A 22432-nucleotide genomic window follows, 5' to 3' on the forward strand; every position below is an offset into this window, starting at 1 on the left:
AGGCAGAATTTCGTCGCTTTCCGCCGTGGGGTAGGACTCCGGGAAATGAGTTCTGAGAAGCAATCATACTCTGTCCACCCCGTTCTTAGTAAACGCCTCAAGCAGACAGAAGATCTTTGGCTATAGCTTTGTATAGCATGTTTGCTTTTATGGTTTGTTCGATCCCTTCACAGAATTCCTTGAAGCTGTCCCGTTTTGCTTCTCTGATATCGTTGCTATACGCAGTCAGTGAATTTTTTTACTTCGGCCAGTCCTGGTTTCTCCTATATGGCGCTTTCCTGCACGTCGCAAGCCACCCTAAGCCCTAGAAGTTCGTTCAGCTTCTGCTTTTCACTGGGCAGCAGGTCTACTTTCCTGGCTGATCTAGTCCTTTCCGCCTCTATGACCTCCGAGAGTTCTTCGGGGACCTCGGTGTGTCTCCCACCCGGTGTCTCTTCCGAGGTGTCTTTCCCCGGCTTTTCTTTTCGATAGTTGATATGGCAATTCTGACGTTTGATTGCCTCCAGGGATCAGCCATCTACCCCGATCGTGGTGAGTCTACCCTCGCCCTCCATCTTCATTCTGAAGGCTCTCCATAATCGCGTATGGAGACCCTCATTCTGTTTCTATTGTTGCGGCTTTCGGGAGAAACACTTTCACCATGTGTGCTCCTGGTATATCATCCCCAGCACATGTTGACAGTTCTGCTCCTTCCCAGCCTAATAATTTAGGAAGTATGGTCCTAAACCACCCTGCAGCGTCCTCCTTCGCGCAGTCCACCAGTATGTGACCTGGTTGAAAGCGTATCCTGGCGAACGAAAGTTTCACAGTCCATCCTTTGCACATCTGCCTGAAGACATGCTCTTCGATAGTTTCCTGCTCCTCACGAGTGAGTATTTGCTCGGAAAACATTTTTGGCAGTATGACCAGTCGAATGTCCTTAACCGCACTAGCATAGCTAATGGCGGGCTTGGTGATTTCTGCCTTTACCCCTGACCTGCCCGGGTTTTCTCCCCTCTTCGGTTCAGATTTGGTTCTGGTTTCTGGTTTCAGGTCTTTCTTTAGATAACGCAGGTACCATTTAGCACTCTCGCCACTGAAACCTGTCTCCTTTCTGACGTCTGATATATTAATCTCAGGCGTGCTTTTGCTTGTCCCAGCTTTTTGAGCAGTGGTCATTGTTGATTGTTGTCCTCGCAGTATACCAATGTTGACCTTGGATCCAACAATTGACGACCCAAATTCTCCTTTCTTGGGGGTAATAGCCTCGCTCTCAGTATTTCGGGCCTGGTTAATCAGTTTGAGTGCGCTACGGGGTTCCGCTTGTTTTGTTGTAGATTTCTTTATTTTTGTAATGTTACTCATTTGATACCCACGAGTGTGGGGGTTGAAAGGTCCGCCGTGCCATAGCCCCCCGTAGCACGGTAAGGTCAAATTTACTCACCGGGTCGACCAGGTATTAGTGAGGCTCCGTTCGAATACAGTCAGGTACCCCGAACTGCAAACTATGTAATGGGCACGGTTCGCATGTCGCCCTGGATTCGGGGAGGTGTTGTTCGATTCTCCAGTCTAGATTCGCAGCGTTTGGTTAATATTAGGGTCACCTCGTACAGGATGTGGCTATCACCACTCACTAACGGTCTTGGAAGACGAGAGGCTTGGCCCCTGGAAAGCCATCACCCTAGAAGAGAGGCAGCTGATATTTAATTTATAGAATAAAAAACCCCGCCGAGCGCAATGTTGACCACATTGCCTCTTACACTAGAGCGAATTTGATTGATCCTAGTACGAAATCACTCCGTTTCCTTTTCTTACTTTCGTGGCGCCGTTTTTATTGACTAAGAGTTACTCGTGCTTGCCAAGTTTCTAATACGTTGTTCGATTTTTCAGGTAAAAAACTTAGCTACAATGGATATTATTTCTACCGACATGGAAAGACAATGAACAAAATACATTGGCGTTGTTCGACACTTTCTTGTTCTGTTCGGCTCCATACGAATTATTCAGGAAAATTTATTTCTATACGCGGTGAACATAAACATTTACCGAAGGAAGATAATCGTTAGACTCTGACAAGGATGCAATGTGAATGACACAAGTAGATTTCAATAAAGTCGAATATTTTATTACTCGTGGTTTGTTATTAAAGAATAAAATTTAGAATTAGGGAAAACGGAAGTAGAAAGCTTTTTGGAACCTATAAACTCAGTATGCTTGAGGTGTCGTTTTCTTCAACAAAAAGCTGTATTATTATTGAATTGAAAGGCATACAGGGCTTTATCGAGTACTGTACGGTAAAAGTGAAATATTAAACCATTATTTAGAGTCCTCCATCTCTGTAACGTGGCTCAAAAACTGCAATTCTTCGACTTTGTCATCACCTTTATATAAATTCACATCCAAACGAAGATTGCCTGATTTTGTCATTGAGTTGAAAGGTTCCGCATCATAGGGTGCCTTAGTCACAGTATACTTTTTTGGATTAAAAGGACAAGAATCGGGAGGTGGTATATTCGAATAGTTTTGGAATGCATCATATATCAAAGGATAGAAGAAGTCCATGAAATCACAAAATGGAGTCCTAGACATTTCAAAAATCACTTCGTACTTTTCAGGACTACTCAAGTCTGCGCGATTGGCGATGATTTCAACCTGGAAAAAAAGGAAATGAGTAAATTTTTTCTTTGATATTGTTATTGCCGATAAGCACCTCATAGTCATTGTTCAACTCAACAAGCTGTTCCAATTCTGCTGTAAGGGTGAATTTGGTATTTGTTTCTTTCTCCACTGTCATGGATCCCTCGAATATTTTCTTTTCACTGTTGGCTCGTTTTATCCCATCGAAGAAATTATCGAATTTTTTCGACTTTTCGGCTTTCTTTCATATTAAAAATTTTCAGATTAGATTGATTATCGAAAAACTGTCATACAATTTACCTTTAACTGCATTATGCTGAGCAATGCCAATATGGGAAGATATATATAAACTGACTTGCACATTATTTCAATTATTATTGTCGGACGGAACTTATTTCGAGGACTATACCACGACGACATTTTTCTCTTTTTATAACAGGTGATCTTCATGTTAATCAGATTAATTCGATCAGAGAATACCAGTAGCGTGTAGGTTGTATAATTAAACAATGTATGCATTTTATCTTTTGTGTAATAGATGCATGTTTAAATCTGATTAGGTTGTTGGTGGATACTTATCTTAGTTATTAACAGTAAGGGCCAATAATGGTACAATACAGGTTGTAAGCTTATGGAGTCGGTACTCGGGACGATTTTAACATAGATGGTTCTCTGACGCCTCCTGGAAAAAAACTTTCATTGATATTGATTCATCTTCATCATCAGCGGCACAAGAACCGTTGTTCGGTCTAGGCGTGTCTTAGTAAGGAACCCTAAACATTCTGGTTGTGAACCGGCGTCCGCCAATTTGACATTCCTAACAGCTGTCCTCCGTCCAATCTCAATATAAACAAGTCGAGATACCGGAAGCTAGGTGCCTCGGGTATAAAGTGCACTTTACTCCACGCATTTCCACTTTACTCCGTGCACAAAAGTATATACACTCGCTAGAAAAAATGTGCGTACACTAAGCAGTTCCTGGTTATTCGTTAGTAAAACACACGAATAAATTAGTTTTTTAAAAACATTTTATTGTTTGCATATTGCTTGTGGTCTTGTTGCTTTGATAAGGCCACTTTTACGAAATTAGAATTCAAGGAAACTGAAATAAAAAAAGGGAAATAAGAAAAGTCACAAATGTTCAGTAGAAAAAGTCTGCGTACAGCCACATAATTAGGTGATTCCCCGAAATATAAATCCTTGCCATTTGGAGTAAATTGATTGTGAGTTATTGGTTTATGGCTGTGTTTGAAGTGTCAAAAATAAGGACGTTTTTTCGTTATTTTGTGTGTATAATTGTTATTATGGAATTGAAGCGAAAAGAGATTTGTGTAAGTGAAAGAAAAGTTATAATAAAATTATGGGAAGAAGGAAAAAGTTTCCGCGAAATAGCCAGGACATTGGCGACATTCATCTGTTCAAAGGGTAGTTAACAACTTTAAATCGACGGGAATAATAACATCGAGGCCACGATCTGGTCGCCCATCGAAGTTGTCGATTAGGGAAAGGCGAAGTATTATAGGTTCGGTGAAAAAGAATCCACGAATAACTGCACCACAAATCGCGAAAGATATTGAACTCAAGTTCAACAAAAAAATTTGTGCTGATACTGCACGGAAAATACTCAAGAGCGCTGGTTACCATGGGCGAGTTGCACGTAAGAAACCATTTATTTCATTAACTAATAGGCGAAAACGAATAAAATTTGTGAATAAGTACGTAAACCAATCAAATGAATTCTGGGAAAATGTGCTTTTCTCAGATGAAAGTAAATACTGCATTTTTGGAATAAAAGGAAGAAAAATAGTATGGAGAAAAGCATGTACAGCATTGAATAAAGAAAATTTGATGCCAACGGTAAAGCATGGTGGTGGCGGAATAATGATTTGGGGGTGTATGGCAAGTGGTGGCGTAGGAAATCTGCAATTTATAGAGTCTACCATGGACAAATATGACTACCTAAATATTTTAAAACGTAATTTAAAACAAAGTGCTGAAAATTTACGCCTGGGTGACGAATTTTATTTTATGCATGACAACGACCCTAAGCATACGGCTGAGGTTAATAAGCTGTGGCTATTATATAATATAATGTTCCCAAACAGTTACATACACCCCCACAATCGCCAGATTTAAATCCCATAGAACATCTGTGGGATTTATTAGAACGCAGAATTCGCCAATACGATATAACTTCAAAGGATATGCTGAAAAATGTATTACAAGAAGAATGGAATAAAATAAGTGTTGAAGAAACATCTAAACTTGTATCTTCTATGCCGAAAAGATTAAAAGAGGTCATAAAAAGAAAAGGGTATTCTACAAGCTACTGATTTGCTTTTCATATTTACTCAAATATAATTTTTTTTAAATATTTGTTTACTGTACGCAGACTTTTTCTACTGAATTATTGCGATTCTTTTAATTTTTGGCTTTATAGCCTGGTTTTTGTAAGACTTATAACTTAGTGAATTAAATACACTAAAACTACGGAACTATTTGTAATGTTTGGATAATAAATTCGCCACAAAAATTAGCTTAATTTTTTTGTTTTACTAAGGAAAAGTATCATACTATTGAGTGTATGCACACTTTTTCTGCCTAGTGTATATATATGTTATGTACGTACATTAAAAACTGCTGGTAACCAGATACACACATGTCTATTATATTGGTTACTACCCCCAAACTTCCACTCGTCGAGCTAGCTGGTGGTCTATCGGAGTGACAGTATGGGTTTCGCAGAGCGGGGCCACGGTTGATGCATTGCAACGGTCGTGGACTTGGCCCAGGAGGCATGGGCCGCTGGTAAATACTGTGCGGTGGTTCAGCCAACTGGAAACTCGCGAAAAGTCCACAAAGACTAGTTTATCTCTAGCAAGGATGATGCCAAATATTGGAGGGCAAAAATCTAGTTGCCAGCTGCTTATCGCAGAGGTGATGAAATCCACCATGCTATACGCGGCTTCTGTGCACTGCATAACACAGCGAACCAGAGAAGGGTAAGTTCGGCATACCCGCCAATCGCGTTGAGGGTGTGCAGTGCATATAGAACGGCATCAGGTGAGGGAGTGTGTGTCATTGCGGGAATGATTCCCTTGGATCTTCTGGTGAATGGGGCAGACTGTCTCTACCGGGGAAAGAGGGTGAATCCGGCCGAAGTGACTTCGGGCTTCCTAAAAGCCACTAGGAAGGAGCTCTACAGGAGATGGCAGCAACGGTAGGATAATTCCGAAAAGGGCCGCTGGACTCATACACTGATCCTGTGTATTGAGAGATGGTCGAGCGCAAGCATGGAGAATTAAATTACCACCTAACGCAGTTCCTTACGGGACACGGTGGATACCGGAATTACTTGCAGAGCTTCGGATTGGATGAGTCTCCAGACTGTCCCAAATTCGCCGCTAAACCCGAGGACCCGGAGCATGTTATGTTCCACTGCCCGAGATTCGCTAATGAAAGAAGGAGGTTAAACGTTGCCCTCAACGCAGTTATTCATCATCAACGGCGCAACAACCGGTATCCGGTCTAGGCCTGCCTTAATAAGGAACTCCAGACATCCCGGTTTTGCGCCGAGGTCCACCAATTCGATATCCCTAAAAGCTGTCTGGCGTCCTGGCCCACGCCATCTTAGGCAGGGTCTGCCTCGTCTTCTTTTCCTACCATAGATATTGCCCTTATAGACTTTCCGGGTGGGATCATCTTCATCCATACGGATTAAGTGACCCGCCCACCGTAACCTATTGAGCCGGATTTTATCCACAACCGGACGGTCATGGTATCGCTCATAGATTTCGTCATAGTGTAGGCTACGGAATCGTCCATCCTCATGTAGGGGGCCAAAAATTCTTCGGAGGATTCTTCTCTCGAACGCGGCCAAGAGTTCGCAATTTTTCTTGCTAAGAACCCAAGTTTCCGAGGAATACATGAGGACTGGCAAGATCATAGTCTTGTACAGTAAGAGCTTTGACCCTATGGTGAGACGTTTCGAGCGGAACAGTCTTTGTAAGCTGAAATAGGCTCTGTTGGCTGACAACAACCGTGCGCGGATTTCATCATTGTAGTTGTTATCGGTTGTGACTCTCGACCCTAGATAGGAGAAATTGTCAACGGTCTCAAAGTTGTATTCTCCTATCCTTATTCTTGTTCGTGTTTGTGTTTGACCAGTGCGGTTTGATGTTGTTGGTTGATTCGTCTTCGGTGCTGACGTTGCCACCATATATTTTGTCTTGCCTTCATTGATGTGCAGCCCAAGATCTCGCGCCAATCGCCGCCTGCTCGATCTGGATGAAGGCAGTTTGTACGTCTCGGGTGGTTCTTCCCATGATGTCGATATCGTCAGCATAGGCCAGTAGTTGGGTGGACTTGAAGAGGATCGTACCTCTTGCATTCACCTCAGCATCACGGATCACTTTCTCGAGGGCCAGGTTAAAGAGGACGCATGATAGCGCATCCCCTTGTCGTAGACCGTTGTTGATGTCGAATGGTCTTGAGAGTGATCCTGCTGCTTTTATCTGGCCTCGCACGTTGGTCAGGGTCAGCCTAGTCAGTCTTATTAATTTCGTCGGGATACCGAATTCTCTCATGGCCGTGTACAGTTTTACCCTGGCTATGCTATCATAGGCGGCTTTAAAGTCGATGAACAGATGGTGCAATTGTTGTCCATATTTCAACAGTTTTTCCATCGCTTGCCGCAGAGAGAAAATCTGATCTGTTGCTGATTTGCCTGGAGTGAAGCCTCTTTGGTATGGGCCAATGATGTTCTGGGCGTATGGGGCTATCCGGCCTAGCAAGATAGTGGAGAATATCTTATAGATGGTATTCAGCAACGTGATACCTCTATAATTGCTGCACTGTGTGATATCTCTCTTTTTATGTATCAGACAGATAGTGCCTCGTTGCCAATCGTCAGGCATTGATTCGCTGTCCCATACCTTGAGCACAAGTTGATGAACCACTTGGTGTAACTGGTCGCCTCCATATTTAACCAATTCGGCTGTAATTCCATCGGCTCCTGGCGACTTATGATTTTTTAGCCGATGAATTGCACGGGCTGTTTCTCCTAAACTTGGTGGTGGCAGTATTTGTCCGTTGTCTTCAGTTGGCGGGACCTCCAACTCGCCGATGTTCTGGTTGTTCAGTAGCTCATCAAAGCACTCAACCCATCGCTCTAATATGCCCATTCTGTCGGAAATCAGATTTCCCTCTTTGTCTCGGCAGGATGAGCATCGAGGTGTATAAGGCTTCATTCTGCTGACTTGTTGGTAAAACTTCCGCGCCTGGTGCGGTTGCTCCCTGTACTTTTCTAGTTCACAGACTTGTTGGTTCTCCCAGGCTTCCTTTTTCCGTCTGTGAAGTCGCTTCTCCGCTCGACGGAGTTCGTGATAAGTCTCTGCGCGTGCCCGCGTTCTTTGAGAATGCAACATTACTCGGTATGCGGCATTCTTCCGTTCCGTTGCTAGCTTACATTCATCGTGAAACCAGCCGTTCCGACTCCTTCTGCGGCTGGGGCCAAGTATATTTGTGGCCGTATCCATGATAACGTTCTTCAGGTGGTTGTGAAGATCATTAGTTGATGCTTCATCTCCAGGCCTGTTGTGGCTTCGTAACATGTTGTTTTCCGTGTAGGGTTGTCAGCCCTACCCAACCCCCAACCTGGAGGACCAGTTGGTACAATTTGTCCCGTTTTTAGGCGCGGGAGACTCGCCTTCATCCTTCTCCGTCTGCAGCTTTTCGTCAAGAAAGAGCTCCCAGCGGTCACCACGTGGAGGTGGAGATAGGGTTTGGTAGTAGAGCTGTTGGTGTTGGTTCAGCAGGCATTTCCCAGGTTTTATGCTCCATCGTGGGTACCAATCCACGTTTCGCCCCGGGACCTATACTACCCTTTGACCACCAACGCAGTTATTGCACCCCATAATTTCGTGGAGGAGATGTTGAGGTCGCATCAAACTGGAGTACGATAAGCCGGGAATGGGAACGTCGACCTTTCTTAGTGTATCACCTATCCGCTGCCACTTCCGCACTCACATCGACGTATACGCGGGTATCTGGCCGTGCCCCGTCATAGTTCCTCATTAACTATTGTCTCAGGCCGACCAGCCCAATGAAACGATGAAGACATAAAATAATGAAAGCTTGGAGCATTTGAACGGCAGCGGCACTTGTCATGTTCCACTCCCATTTAGTAACACAGTGCAGTGAGAAGAACATCACCGATAACGAATGGAGAAATTATCAGTGACAAAATGCAATTCTGGCGGACTTACTTTGTAGGCCAGAAGACCAAGTCAACTTCTGAATGTGAACATTGACCCCTTCAATATAAACACGTGCTTCAAGTGACTTTATGATGAGGTAGATTCTGACCCATGGAGAGGTGCTTACAAATCGGTAATGTCGGCAATAAAAGGCAAAAAGTCTTCATCTATTCATCGATGGACCATGTGACATTTAGCATCGTCATATGTCCCTCTAATAATAACTATTAGTTTCTCTAGAATGCCCTCCTTCCCGACGGCAAAGATAATTTCGTTTCTGTTTGGAGGAGCAATCTGTATCCGGCTGTTAAATCATCCACAGAAGGTGGGACTTTATCGGATGTTATTCGGTTCAGAATCGTTGTAGAGTTTTAACTTTTGTGTATTCCTAGTGTAAGAATATTTGAGTGGACATTTGTTTCATTTGTACCTACCTCGTAGTGTAGACGATATATTATATAATCCTGACATTCAAAGTCTTAGATTGCAGTAAATTTGCACAAAAAAGAACAACTTTGACTTATTATAGCTTGTTAGAGATTTTTACCAAATTTGGCAGCATCATTTTATGATTCTGGGATGAACTTAAAGGATAGGAGAGGAACTCAAAATTTCTAAAAAGTACCGAAATATATTATTAACCTTATTTGAACGGATGTCGGTATGGAAGGTATTTCGTGGCCACTACCAGGGATCAATTGAAATAGTGAAAAGAGTCCGAGGTATTGCAGTGCTCGATATTGACGAAAACCTCCAGCAATGCGCTGAAACTGGCAATTATAACGGCATCGAGCATATTCGCATAGCTGTTAGCAGGTTGCCTAAAACTAGGGTCTTTCCCTGCAGAGTGAACGTCAGCATCCTTCATCTCAGGCCAGGCGGTTGAAAGAATTAGGAGTCAGAGCTCGAAGACCAGCAAAAAAGCCGATTTTAACAAAGACTATGCTCGAAAAAAAGCTGATTGGGCTTTGGACGACGTGACTGGACTGTGGACGATTGGATGAGTCGAAATTTAATTTGCTGGGATATGACAGTCCGTCCCCAGTGTGAAGAAAAAAAAGGAGAGAGATTTTTCCCTTAGTAAAGATGTGGGGATGAATAACAGCCAAAGGAATTGGTAGTTTTTCGTTTCTAAGCGGTGCTCTTAACGCAGAAAAGTACAAAAAAGTTATCGAAGATTGTGTTGTTCAGACGGTAGAAGCACTGCATGAGCACTTTGATGGACTAATGTTTCAAGACGATTCGGCACCATGTCATTGAGTTCGTACTGTAAGTAAACGAATTTTTTCCTGTGTCAAATTTTTTACCTGTTTTATTCTCAAAACGGTTCTTATTCACAGGTAACATCTTACAAAGAGGAACTTGGCATGCAGTCGCTGCCATGGCCAGGAAACAGTCCAGATTTGAACCCAATAGAGAACTTATGGGCGTTCATGAAGCGGCGACTGCAACAAACATCGATAAGGAACAAAGAAAATCTAGAAAAATCTATAGAAAAGATATGGCTTAATGAAATTCCGGACGATTTTATTGAAAATTTATACCAATCGATGCCTGCCCGAGTTGCAGTGGTGATTTGGGCGAAATGCGGTCATACGAAATACGAAAGACCGAAAATAAAAAACAAGTGGAAATTAATTTCTTCATTCATTTATCTACTTTCATTCATGCATATCAAATTTAGTACCTTTTGAAGCTCATCAATATCTCAGTATCTTATTTTATTTTTCACTACTTTTTTAGTTAAATAGGTACTTTTCAACATAAACCGATACGAAGTTACTATTTGGCAATATCACATTTTACGGCATGAAAAAATGACCGAAAATTTGAACTGGTAATTTTGCGTTGCCTGTGGTCACTTCGTGAAATACGAATAGGTCAATATTTCCGTAAAATCGCAAAAGTATGCAGCGGCTTCGATGAGCGCAATCTACCATATCATAAAAGGTATAAAATAACCCAATTAGTTGGACATAAAGTCGAACGCCCTACCGTGAAAGTTGGCAGTTCAAAAACAATTCACAGAAAAGTGAGTTCGTCACGACATTGGGGAAAGAAATCTGGACAAGCGAGAAGTATTGAGGGTAGTGAAGTTTGATAGTCGCCCGAGGAGAAAGAAAACATTTTTTCTCTAAAAATAATTGAGAAAACTACCTTGATAATCTAAGAACAAATGAGAAACCGGAAGCTCCACAAGAACTAATCGAGACTTTTCATTTGATACCCAACATGGCTATATTCGATGAAGAAAATTTTGCACTTATACACTACGGGTATGAGCACCCCCCTTAAACGGGATGTGAGTGACGGACTGTGAAGCCACGAATAATGTAATATACTGAACATAATAATAATAATAATAATCGTTGGCGCAACAACCCATATTGGATCAGGGCCTTGAAGTATGTTAGAGTACTTCATTCAAGACCGAAACGGTACACTACAGTATACTGTAGGAGGCAATGTGGTCAGCATTGCGCTCGCCCGAGATTATTACCCTGATTTGACTCAGGTACTCATTCACAACTGAGTCGACTGGTATCCGACGTCAAATCACGATACAAATCCCACTGCCACCAGTGAGATCCCTCCTAGTAGTAACTTCGAATGGATTCGCTCTCTTTCTCTGGTAGAAATAGTGAGCCTTATTCGCTAAAGGATACAAAAGGATCATTCCCCGATGACACACCCTATATCTCCTGATATTGTCCAATATGCGCTGCACAAACTAACCCCGATTGGCTAGTATGACGGACTCCCCCTCTTCGGTCCACAGCATTGGCCTATGCTTTCCCTCAAACAGAAGCCGCGTACAGCACGATGGATATCACCACTTCTGCAATATACCACCTGCGACAATATTTTGGGTGTCGTTTGAATCCCCGCTGCTATAGGCTTATTACTTGCACAACATTGAATGTGGTGCATGTCCTATTCTACATAAAAGATTGAACAGTAAAAATACATAATTGAATAGTCGATTTTCAAATGTTGATTTGGAAATGCGGTCGCCGTCGAATTCACTATAGTGCTCCATGCCTCAGTTATATATTAATCCAACCTCATTTCCATTGCTGTTCTCTTCGAGCTGTGACAGCACAGAGAAGTCATATAATTGGGGACCGCTTCTGCGTAAATCAGGCATTTGTAGCAACCATTTCGTGAGATACTGCTAACTGAATAATCCGCATTGGTATCCTTATGTAAGCCTGAATACGGGCTCCGTCGCTACTTGACTGTTGAAATCTCCAAGTATGACTTCGATATCACACTTGGGACAGGCTTCGAGGGTCCGCTCAACTGCCTCGTAGAAGGTATTCTCCGACTTTGCAGTCTCCTCTATAGGGGCGTGAACGTTAATGAGGCTTATATTTCTAAACTTGCCTCGCAAACGCAGAGTGCGTAGCCCTTCGTTTATATTTTCAAAGCCGATAACAGCAGGTTTCATTTTTTTGGTGACTAAGAAACCTACTTCGAGCACATGGTTTACTGGATGGCTGCTATAATATATGGTGTAGCGACTCTTTTCCAGGAAAACGGTCCCTGATCAGCGCATCTCTTGCAACTCTTTTACATTAGCCTTATTTTGGGACAGGGTATCGGCTAGCTGCTGAGCGGCATTCGGTCTGTACAGGGAACGCACGTTCCATGAGAAAATGCTCAAATCGTTTTTCCGTTTTCCTTGCCAGGTTCGTCGTTGTAAAATCCATCCTGCCCGATGCTACTTTCGTGGCTTCGTAGCATCGGTTTTCCGTGTAGGATTGTCAGCGCTACCCAGCTCAACCCCCCCCCCCCCCCCCCCCCGAACCCCGTTTTTACGCGCGGGAGACTCGCCTTCATCCTTCGCCGTCTGCAGTTTTTCATGAAGAAAGAACTCCCAGCGATCACCACATGGAGGTGGAGATAGGGTTTGGTAGTAGAACTGTTGGTGTTGGTTCAGCAGGCGTTTCCCAGGTTTTATGCTCCATCGTGGGTACCAATCAACTTTTCGTCCTGGAACCTATACTACCCTTTGACCGCCGATAGAATGCAGGTTCAGCATTTATATTGTTGAATGCAAGATCTACCTAAAACCTCTACCGCAGGTAAGAATTACTGCACCTGAGTTGTACAGCACAACTCCACGTTTGAGACTTGAATGTCTCCGTCTGCAATTTAGAAGTAATTACAACCCTCATGAAACTCCCATCAGGGGGCCAACCAAAAATATACAGGCCTAGAACACATGCCGCATGAGTTATCCTGAGATCTATGCACTTGAAGGGCTATCTCGGTTCCCATGGTACATCTGGCGATGCTCCGTGATCGGAACCACTTCAGATTAGCTCCGTGTAGATCTTGGAGAATTCGCTTACTGCGTCACGACCAGCATATCAATGTAAATACAGCGTTTCCCGGTGCTACGACTTGGAGGTTTGCTCACTTGGTGTTGACTTGGTTAGCAGGGTTGCTGTTCCGTTTGCCTCCTTGCTACCTCTGAGCAGCGGTAATGAAGGAAATTGAATAGGAGAAAAGGAAAATATGCTATTTGTAAATAAATCTTTTATCTCAGGCAAAGCGAAGTGTCCGGATAGCTGAGTGGTTAGAGCGCAAGGCTGTCGTACGGAAGGTCGCGGTTTAAATCTCACTGGTGGCAGTGGAATTTGTATCGTGATTTGACGTCGGATATCAGTCGACTCAGCTGTGAATGAGTACCTGAGTTAAATCAGGGTAATAGTCTCGGGCGAGCGCAATGCTGACCACATTGCCTCCTAGTGTACCGTTACGGTCTTGAATGAAGTGCTCTAACCCACTTCAAGGCCCTGATCCAATATGGATTGTTGTGCCAACGATTATTATTATTATTAAAGCGAAGTGATGCGGATGCTGGGAAGTTGCAGACACTACATCCGTTTCAGTGCCAGAGATACTCAACGAGTTTTCAGCTAGCGGCCGTAAAAAAATGAGGCTACAGATTGTTGGATCGCAGTCATCCATCTCTTCTGAAATAAATTCTATGCTATCCAGCCATTTCTGTGTGTTTGTAAATTCCGTTTTCGCTTTGTTCATTTTCCAATTCATTTTTATTTTTTAAAATTTACCTAAATTGTGGCGTATCAAATTTCACCATAATTTTACAATTTTCTAAATGACCAAAAGCTAATTCCATATACATTTTCAACAATTTGTATTTTGTAAAAACAACAGGATGTGTGCACAGCGAAAGAACATTCTTCGCTGCATGGTAGTCACCTTGAAGCATCAAGGTTACAGCCAAATTGTATCTCAAAACCGACTGAGCTGCATCTATCGAGTTTATCTGCCAGTCTTTCGTCTCGAAGTCTTGTGAGTTCAGGTTTGAAATGAAATTCTGATCAAGGTATGCTTTCGCTTCGTTAAGACGATTCAGCATAATCAGCGATTCTGCACAGTAAAGATGTCCAAGCATCCTTTGGGGAATCAAAACATGGAGTTTGTGTTGATAATGCAACGGTTGAATCATACTTACGACATTTCGTCCGACAAGTTTTCCATTTTTAGAAGCAGTCGAGCGTTTTCCAGAGCGATTGTAAAGTCTCCTAGCCGAATGCAAACATAGCTGTATGCTGTGTAAATTGCCGAAAGTAGACGATTGAATGATTCTTTTGTGATCGGTGGCGATGGATTGCATACATCTTTTTTGATTTGGGCAGGAGTATCACTTGATGGGCTCTCAGAGGACGTTTGAGTTGTTTCTGCAACGAAAAGACTTTTCTGATGCTCCGCAATGGATACAGCATTGCGTAGACAGAGAGCGGCAAATTCTAGATTTGGGTTCGGTATAGCAGAAGTTTGTCCATTTTCCCTAAAATTTGAACGATGAATTTGGTTGCTTGGAATTTCTTCTTGCGTTCGACTTACGTGCAAATTATTTTTGGATTCGGAGTTATGACAAATTTCCGATGTACACCAGAGCCGATTGTGCCCGCCACAATGTGATTGTATTCTCTCAATTTATTGTTCTATAAAAGTTCTGGTAAGCTTTGTAAACTCATGGAAAATCGAGCAAATACCTTTTCCTGTAGCATTATACAGGCTTCAGCCACTCTCAGCCAAAGTCTCGGGTTGTTCTGATAAACCTTGAGGGGGACAAGAAAACATTCGAACGCTTCTTTTGGTCTTTGCAAATGAAGCATAGCAATTCCTAAATTGTACATAAGTTCGGGTTTTTTCGAGGCTCCGATGTTTAAGATCGATGAGTCCTTCATATTTTCTGTTATTTTATTGTCGAAATGGATAGCGTACTGGAAAAATTGGCTCGCAATCGCATAATGACGCACACGGAGATGGATGACACCCATATTGTTTGCCAGGCAAATGTCTTGATCCTCTCCATGGGTCCTACAACAATAAGCAAAATATTAAATAGGCGAAGAGTCGAGTTGCAAGGCAGGACTTACGCAGCAGTGAAGGGCGGACTAGGAAACTGCCGTGCCAGTTGTTTAGCGGCCATTTGGAAGTCTTTTCCGAGGTAGTATTGATGCGCCTTCAGAAAGGTGTATTCTATGCTCTACGGAATGGCAGTAAGGACCGAAAACTTACATTTTAACGTGGGAACGCAATAATTCTGATACTTACCCCATCATCTGGAATCGCCACCACATTCTCATTCAGAATTTCCGTCAACATAGAGATCAACTTGAACATTCGATTGAAGTTGTTGAGGTCGTTGGAATTACTGTTCGCGGAAAAGCCTTCTTCTGCTCCAAATAAATCAGACGAGGCGCTCACATGCTTCGCAAACTTGTTTAGAGTATCGTACGCCTTTTCGTACTGGTTAGTGGATAAAAGAAGGACTATCATGAGCAAGCCTATCTTCGACTTCAATGGCTCGTCCAGTTCCTCCAGCTTTTCCACGTATGGCTCCAAGATCTTCATAGCTGCAAACGGTTTTCTGAGGTGAAAAAGGATTACGGCTTTGTTAAAGTATGCAATCGTCACATTTCTGCTGGATACTTCTCCCGGATTCTTCTCGCACTAAAAAAAAGGAAGTTATGGTGAATGGGCGTAAAATTGTATAATTTTTAAGGGTAAAATTAGGTCTTCGCCTTCTTTTTGCTAGGTTTCGCCCCATTGTTTGGTACCGGCGACAAATAAGGGCCAAATTCGAGAGTGACTGACTCTCTACTCGGATGACAACAAAACTTGAGACCTCCAAATGTGCCCATTTCCGATTGACCACAATTTAATTAACACACCTGCAGGATGTCTTGTTCCAAGGCTTTCAGAAATGTCTTGTAATCTTTACATCCGCCTGCATAAAAGGCAACGACAGCTTTGTTGTGCTGAGTTTTCCCATTGCTGCCAGCGGATTGTTCGAACTGCGACAAAGTCTGTAAACAGTTGGAGTAACGTCGCCTAAAAACAGAAAGGAAAAGTGCTGGTAGAAAAGTATTAATACTGAATGACACCATTATTACTTATTGAATTCATCGTTCGCCTGCGACAATAAACTAAAATCCTGTTCTGTTAAGGAGTTGGACCCCTTGTTTTCTGCTGTTTCTGACATTTTACTTGCGTTTTGTGACAGTTCGGCAATGAACTCTTGACAACCGGTCGGAATATGGACAAACTGTTATACTGTCATGAAAGTGCTCGGGGACTTCGTATAACAACCGGAAATTGAAATACAACCGGAAATATATGGGTAACTCTTCTGATTTCATTTTTTTCGAAGACAATGGTTTCCACCTCAAGAGCAGAGAGGTGTCTTACAAAAATCTTTTTAGAAAATATATTTCAGCAAAAACTACTCGATTTGTGTATTGTCGACAACGGGGAAATTTTATCCTAATTGCACTATCCAGACCGAAAAATCATCATCAACGATGCTTAATAAGGAATTCCTAATAGCCCGGTTTTGCGCCGAGGTCCACCAATTTGATATCCCTAAAAGCTGTCTGGCGTCCTGGTCTACGCCATCGCTCCATCTTAGGCAGGGTCTGCCTCGTCTTCTTTTTCTACCATAGATATTGCCCTTATAGACTTTCCGGGTGGGATCATCCTCATCCATATGGATTAAGTGACCCGCCCATCGTAACCTATTGAGCCCGATTTTATCCACAACCTGACAGTCATGGTATCGCTCATAGATTTCGTCATTGCGTATGCTACGGAATCGTCCATCCTCATCTAGGGGGCTAAAAATTCTTCGGACGATTCTTCTCTCGAACGCGGGCAAGAGTTCGCAGTTTTTTTTGCTAAGAACCCAAGCCTCCGAGGAATACATAAGGACTGGCGAGATCACAGTCTTGTACAGTAAGAGCTTTGACCCTATGGTGAGACGTTTCAAGCGGAACAGTTTTTGTAAGCTAAAATAAGCTCTGCTGGCAGCCAACAACGATGCGCGGATTTCATCATCGAAGCTGTTATCGGTTGCGATTTTCGAACATAAATAGGAAAAATTACGAACGGTCTCAAAGTTGTAGTCTCCTATCTTATTCTTCCCGTTTGGCCAGTGCGGTTTGATGTTGTTGGTTGGTTGGTTGGTTTTCGGTGCTGACGTTGTCACCATATATTTTGTCTTGCCTTCATTAAAGTGCCGCCCAAGATCTCGTGCCGCCTGCTCGATCTAGGTGAAGGCAGTTTCCCATGATGTCGATATCGTCAGCATAGGCCAGTAGTTGAGTGTACTTAAAGACGATCGTACCCCTCGCATTTACCTCAGCATCACGGATCACTTTCTCGAGGGTCAGGTTAACGAGGACGCTTGATAAGGCATCCCCTTGTCGTAGACCGTTGTTGATGTCGAATGGTCTTGAAAGTGATCCTGCTGCTTTTATCTGGCCTCGCACATTGGTCAGGGTCAGTCTAGTCAGTCTTATCAATTTCGTCGGGATATCGAATTCGCTCATGGCCGTGTATAGTTTTACCCTGGCTATGCTATTATAGGCGGCTTTAAAGTCGATGAAAAGATGGTGCAACTGATGGCCATATTCAAACAGTTTTTCCATCGCTTACCGCGGAGAGAAAATCTGATCTGTTGCTGATTTGCCTGGAGTGAAACCTCTTTGGTATAGGCCAATGATGTTTTGGGCGTATTGGGCTATCTGGCCTAGCAAGATAGCGGAGAATATCTTATAAATGGTAACCTTTATAATTATTACACTACGTGATATCTCCCTTTTTATGTATGGGACAGATAATGCCTCGTTGCCAGTCGTCAAGCATTGATTCGCTACACCACATTTTGAGTATAAACTGATAAATCGCTTGTTGTAGTTGGTCGCTTCCATATTTAACCAATTTGGCTGTAATTCCTTCGGCTCCTGGCGACTTATGGTTTTTAAGCTGATGGATTGCACGGGCTGTTTCTTTCATACTTGGTGGTGGCAGCATTTGTCCGTCGTCTTCAGTTGCCGGGACCTCCAACTCGCCGATAGTTTCGTTGTTGCGAAGTTCATCAAAATACTCAACTCATCGCTCCAATATGTTCGTTATGTCGGAAATCAGATTCCTTATTTGTCTCGGCAGGATGAGCATCGATGTGTGTAAGGTTTCATCCTGCTGACTTGTTGCTAAAACGTATGCGCCTGGTGCGGTTGCTAGCTGTAATTTTCAAGTTCATAGACCTGTTGGTTCTGTTGTTGGCTTACATTCATCGTCGAACCAGCCGTTCTGACTTGTCTTGCAACTGGGGCCAAGTATGTTTGTGGCTGTGTCAGAAGTTCATATGCTAGTCAAATATCCTAGGAGAACTGATTGGACGAAGTTTGGCTAGGTTCTTGGGACTTAAGGGGGTCATCCCGTGTGTCAGATCCCCGGAATCGAATCTTTTTTTTGGCATCAATTGTATCTAGATATAGTGTAGAATATATGGGCAAAGTGATTTTTTGATATTCGGAGTCGTTCGGAAATTATAGTGTTAAACACATGATAAGTCACATGCCAGATTTATGTCGATCGCGGTAATAAAGCTCGTATTTATCGGTCCGAATGACGTTCGAATGACTCTGATTAAAGGACAAGAATTGAATCCAAGTGTTTCTAAGGTTTATGGACTAGGTATAGCAGATTAATGGTAATCGGCTGCCACCATAGTCCAAAATTTATCCAACGAAATTCTTTAAAATTTTCACGCCTTATTCAGAACATATTTCTACGGTCCGCAAACTAGGATAATTGCGATTTATTCGGTAGTTTTTTATTCATTGAAGAAGCCGTGAAAAAACACCAAAATTCACAAAAAAAAAGTTTAACAAGGCACCAAAAATATCTTTTAATAATCCTAGTTTGCAGACTGTAGTTAAGTCTGTACGTTAAACTGCCGCTTACTTTTTTTCTTTAAGATGATCGCAGCGCCCTCTAGCGTGGCAGCAGAAAAACACCTTTTTTTGGAGATGGGTGTATAAATTGCTCTGCATTTCAATGCCGAACTATGCGATCGAGCTGGAAAAACTACTATGTACGCTCCAGATATTAATACATCTATGGTGAAAAATTCGTATTTGTATCTTTATCCAGTTCTTCACAAAAATTTTTTAAAAAAGCCAAGAAAAACGGCCGGCATACGGGATGACCCCCTTAACTTCTAAATATTTCTAGTGGTAGCATTCGAACCATAGTCGAACTAAAATCAACGGTTGAGACTAAAGAGGGGGTAATTAAGGCGCCGTAAAGTCTTGTCTTGTCAGTAAAACGCAACGGAAAGGACCCTAACGCAGTGGCGAACTCTGATTAATTTTAAGAAGATAAGTTAGGAGAGTTTCAATATCTGCTATAGGCATAAATACTGGCAACCACACAAAGACTGCTTGAAGTTATACAAAATTGTCATTAAGACAGTCCTGGCCGGACTACTATCAAAATAATCAAAAATATTCCGCAAATACATAGGAGCCTGTCCCTTCTCCCTCTGAAGTTAATACTTCATAGACAAGTAAGGACAGCTGTTGACTAGAAGCCATGATTATTAACAAAATTCCAACTAGACCGTTTGAGTAAAGCTTATTTATTTCATTTATTTATGGTTCATTTATTGGCGAAAAACATGCTTAAAGTAATTTTCTTAGTTTATTGTTGACTTATTGTGTTGTCAGAAAACAATTACCTGAGACGCGTAAGCCCTTTATCGTTAAAGTGGTACAAAAAGCCTTTAGTCAGAGAGTAGTTGCTAAGGAACTCAGCATATCGCAGTCGGATTCCTGAATACGAACCCGGTTGCAAGACAAAAGGGTAGCGGACATCCCAGGATATCAATTGAAACAGGTGCAGGTCCGTATTGTGTGAGAAAGTGCGTCTAAAATGGACGATGATTCGTGAAAGCTGCGAGTCACGACAGGTACCGCTTGAATTATTTTGCGGTGATTAACGAAATTTGTTTTTTTTTTATGATTTATTTATGTTGCATTATGTTGTCGTATGTCTAGGCATGCAAAACCAGATGTTTTCGGATCCTTTCCTTTCCTTTCCTTTGCTGAAGCATGGAGTTAACAAATTAAGAAATCAAATCCATTGGAAATCTCGCGCACACTTACTCATTGACGGTGTATAGGTCAGTTGTTTTTGTGAAATTTTGATCCCTGACTTTTTTGTCAATGATTTCCCAAAGATGTTCGATAAGATTCAAGTCAGCAGTGGCAGCGGCACCACGCCAAGCAGTAGCAAGTAATTTGATTAGGATGACCATTTAACAACTGAACAGCCCCGGGAAACAATACCAGTATGGGGGTCCCACATGGAAAGTGTGGAAAAAAATAATTGTGTATCTTCAAACGGAAGATAAGTAAGATAAGGCATTTTAAGTGAAGCAACTTTTCTGCGAAAAAAAAATTGCTGTTGAAACCAAGGTTTGGCTTGGTAAACATCATTCGAACTTTGTACCAGGAAAGTCAGTGTCTGAAGCTCTTCTTCCTTAAAAAACACGATATGCAAGGACGCAATAGCCGACTGGCAAGACTATGGCATCAGTATTTTGGAATGCATGCGTGGTATAAAATTTATCGACTATATTGAGAAGGGAAAAACTCTCGATAGCGTTGTTGGAGCGTTTGAAGGTTGAATTCGCGGAAAATGGGCCCACTTGAAGAAAAAGAAAGTGCTGCTTCATCAAGGCAATGTGTGCCAGTGTCAGAAATTAATGAAAACGATGGCAAAATTGCATAAATTTGGCTTGGTTTTGCTTTCGCATCCATCGCATTCTCCAGATCTAGCTCCCACTGACTTTTTCTGTTCTCAGACCTCAAGAGAATGCTCGTTGGAAAAAAATTTCACGCCGATGAAAAGATAATCGCCAAAACTGAGGCCTATTTTTAGGCTAAAGATAAGTCGTACTATAAAAATAGTACCAAAAAATTATACGTCGCCTTCGAAGGCAACTAAATTGAATAATAAAATGAAATTTCATAAAATTTTTCTTTTCTATATTAGCCTACGAAATTTTCAGTCCACGTGTAAATATATGTTAGAAGGCTTCAATAATTTCACACTTAGAATAAACGGTAGCTACTTTGGAAAAAAAATATGAAAATGAAAAGGAATAACCTAACGACATTTTTTACACAAGCGGGACCATCTAAGAAACGTCGACTTCCCCCCCCCCCCCCCCCATTCCCAAATTAGCTACCAGGTGAAAAACATCCTAAGGAAACGCGACATCGAAGTGATATCTACCAGCAGACCACATCACTGAAGACACGATTAGGAAGCTTTAAGGACCCCAAGGAAGCCAGCGAGAAAAGCGGAATCTATCAGATAACCTGCACCAATTGTGAAAAACCATATATAGGGTAAATTAGAAGATTAACAACGTGGTTCAACGAACATATAAGGGAAGTAAATCTGGCAATTAGGTTAGTTAGTTAGGTTAATTAGGTAATAAAATTAACTAGCAATTAAAGTCTGGATTTAGGTATTTAAGGACAAGCTGGACCATAAGCAGTTCAGACAAGAACTCATTGAAAGAGAGAACAACTGATCCTCGAAATACCAGTATATGAGGAATAAAGAACTCACTATTCGGCATTTAAAAAATAAAATTTGTCTTTTTTTTCCATCTCACTTATTGTTATTTCGCTTCCCATTATTGGGAAAAATAAGTTATGAACATTTCTCTGAGTACTTCAAGTATTCAGCCTATATTCACTAGTTCGCACTGCTAAATGCAAAAAATAGCGAAATTGTTTGTGCTACTACGAAAGTTAGCCTCTAATAACATTTTCTACCCACTACATCAAAGCTTTCGGTTAATTGTTTATTCAACCATAAAAGATACATGGGGGCATGTTTGTACATTCAGCGCGCTTTGCCTACTATCATTTTACGCTCATAAAAATGGTGCTTAGTTCCGTACTGTTAATATGATGGCTTTAAACAAATTCCGAGTTCTGGATGTAGAACCACATTCAAGGTGCTTCCTCTACTGCAAATAGATGTAGATTTAAATAAAATAAGAATATTAAAATGATCTTGTAATGTTTTCTGTATATAAAAATATGCAAGCAAAACCAATTACACATTTCAGGCATGTAGTTGTCGACTCCACAGTGATTTATTCCGACATTTTTTTCGAGGAAACAGCTCAGTCATGCACTTTATTT

At 42.0% G+C, this 22432-nt stretch overlaps 3 protein-coding genes across 3 annotated transcripts in view; 1 reads left to right on the forward strand and 2 right to left on the reverse strand.

The window, feature by feature from the left end:
• The window catches only part of LOC119650904 (modifier of mdg4), a 301775-nt gene extending 299667 nt beyond the window's left edge, over positions 1-2108 (forward strand). The window contains exon 6 of the mRNA XM_038054098.1: positions 1870-2108. Coding sequence (XP_037910026.1) covers positions 1870-2045 — 176 coding nt within the window. The 3' untranslated portion in view covers positions 2046-2108. The remainder of the gene's footprint in view (positions 1-1869) is intronic.
• On the reverse strand, positions 2083-3028 carry LOC119650909. Its single transcript, XM_038054130.1, has 3 exons — positions 2917-3028; positions 2690-2857; positions 2083-2631 (listed from the first exon to the last, which is right to left on the reverse strand). The coding sequence occupies exons 1-3, from the start codon at positions 2977-2979 to the stop codon at positions 2296-2298; spliced, it is 567 nt and encodes a 188-aa protein (XP_037910058.1). The 5' UTR covers positions 2980-3028; the 3' UTR covers positions 2083-2295.
• Positions 3029-13928: 10900 nt separating this feature from the next.
• LOC119652998 (CCR4-NOT transcription complex subunit 10) lies at positions 13929-16454 on the reverse strand. The gene is made up of 8 exons (XM_038057424.1): positions 16316-16454; positions 16094-16253; positions 15474-15872; positions 15296-15405; positions 14909-15236; positions 14757-14857; positions 14365-14700; positions 13929-14305 (listed from the first exon to the last, which is right to left on the reverse strand). Exons 1-8 carry the CDS (start codon positions 16402-16404, stop codon positions 13954-13956), a joined length of 1875 nt encoding a protein of 624 aa, XP_037913352.1. The 5' UTR covers positions 16405-16454; the 3' UTR covers positions 13929-13953.
• Positions 16455-22432: the final 5978 nt, after the last annotated feature.

Source organism: Hermetia illucens, chromosome 3 (assembly GCF_905115235.1).
Source record: "Hermetia illucens chromosome 3, iHerIll2.2.curated.20191125, whole genome shotgun sequence".
Lineage (NCBI taxonomy): Eukaryota > Metazoa > Arthropoda > Insecta > Diptera > Stratiomyidae > Hermetia > Hermetia illucens.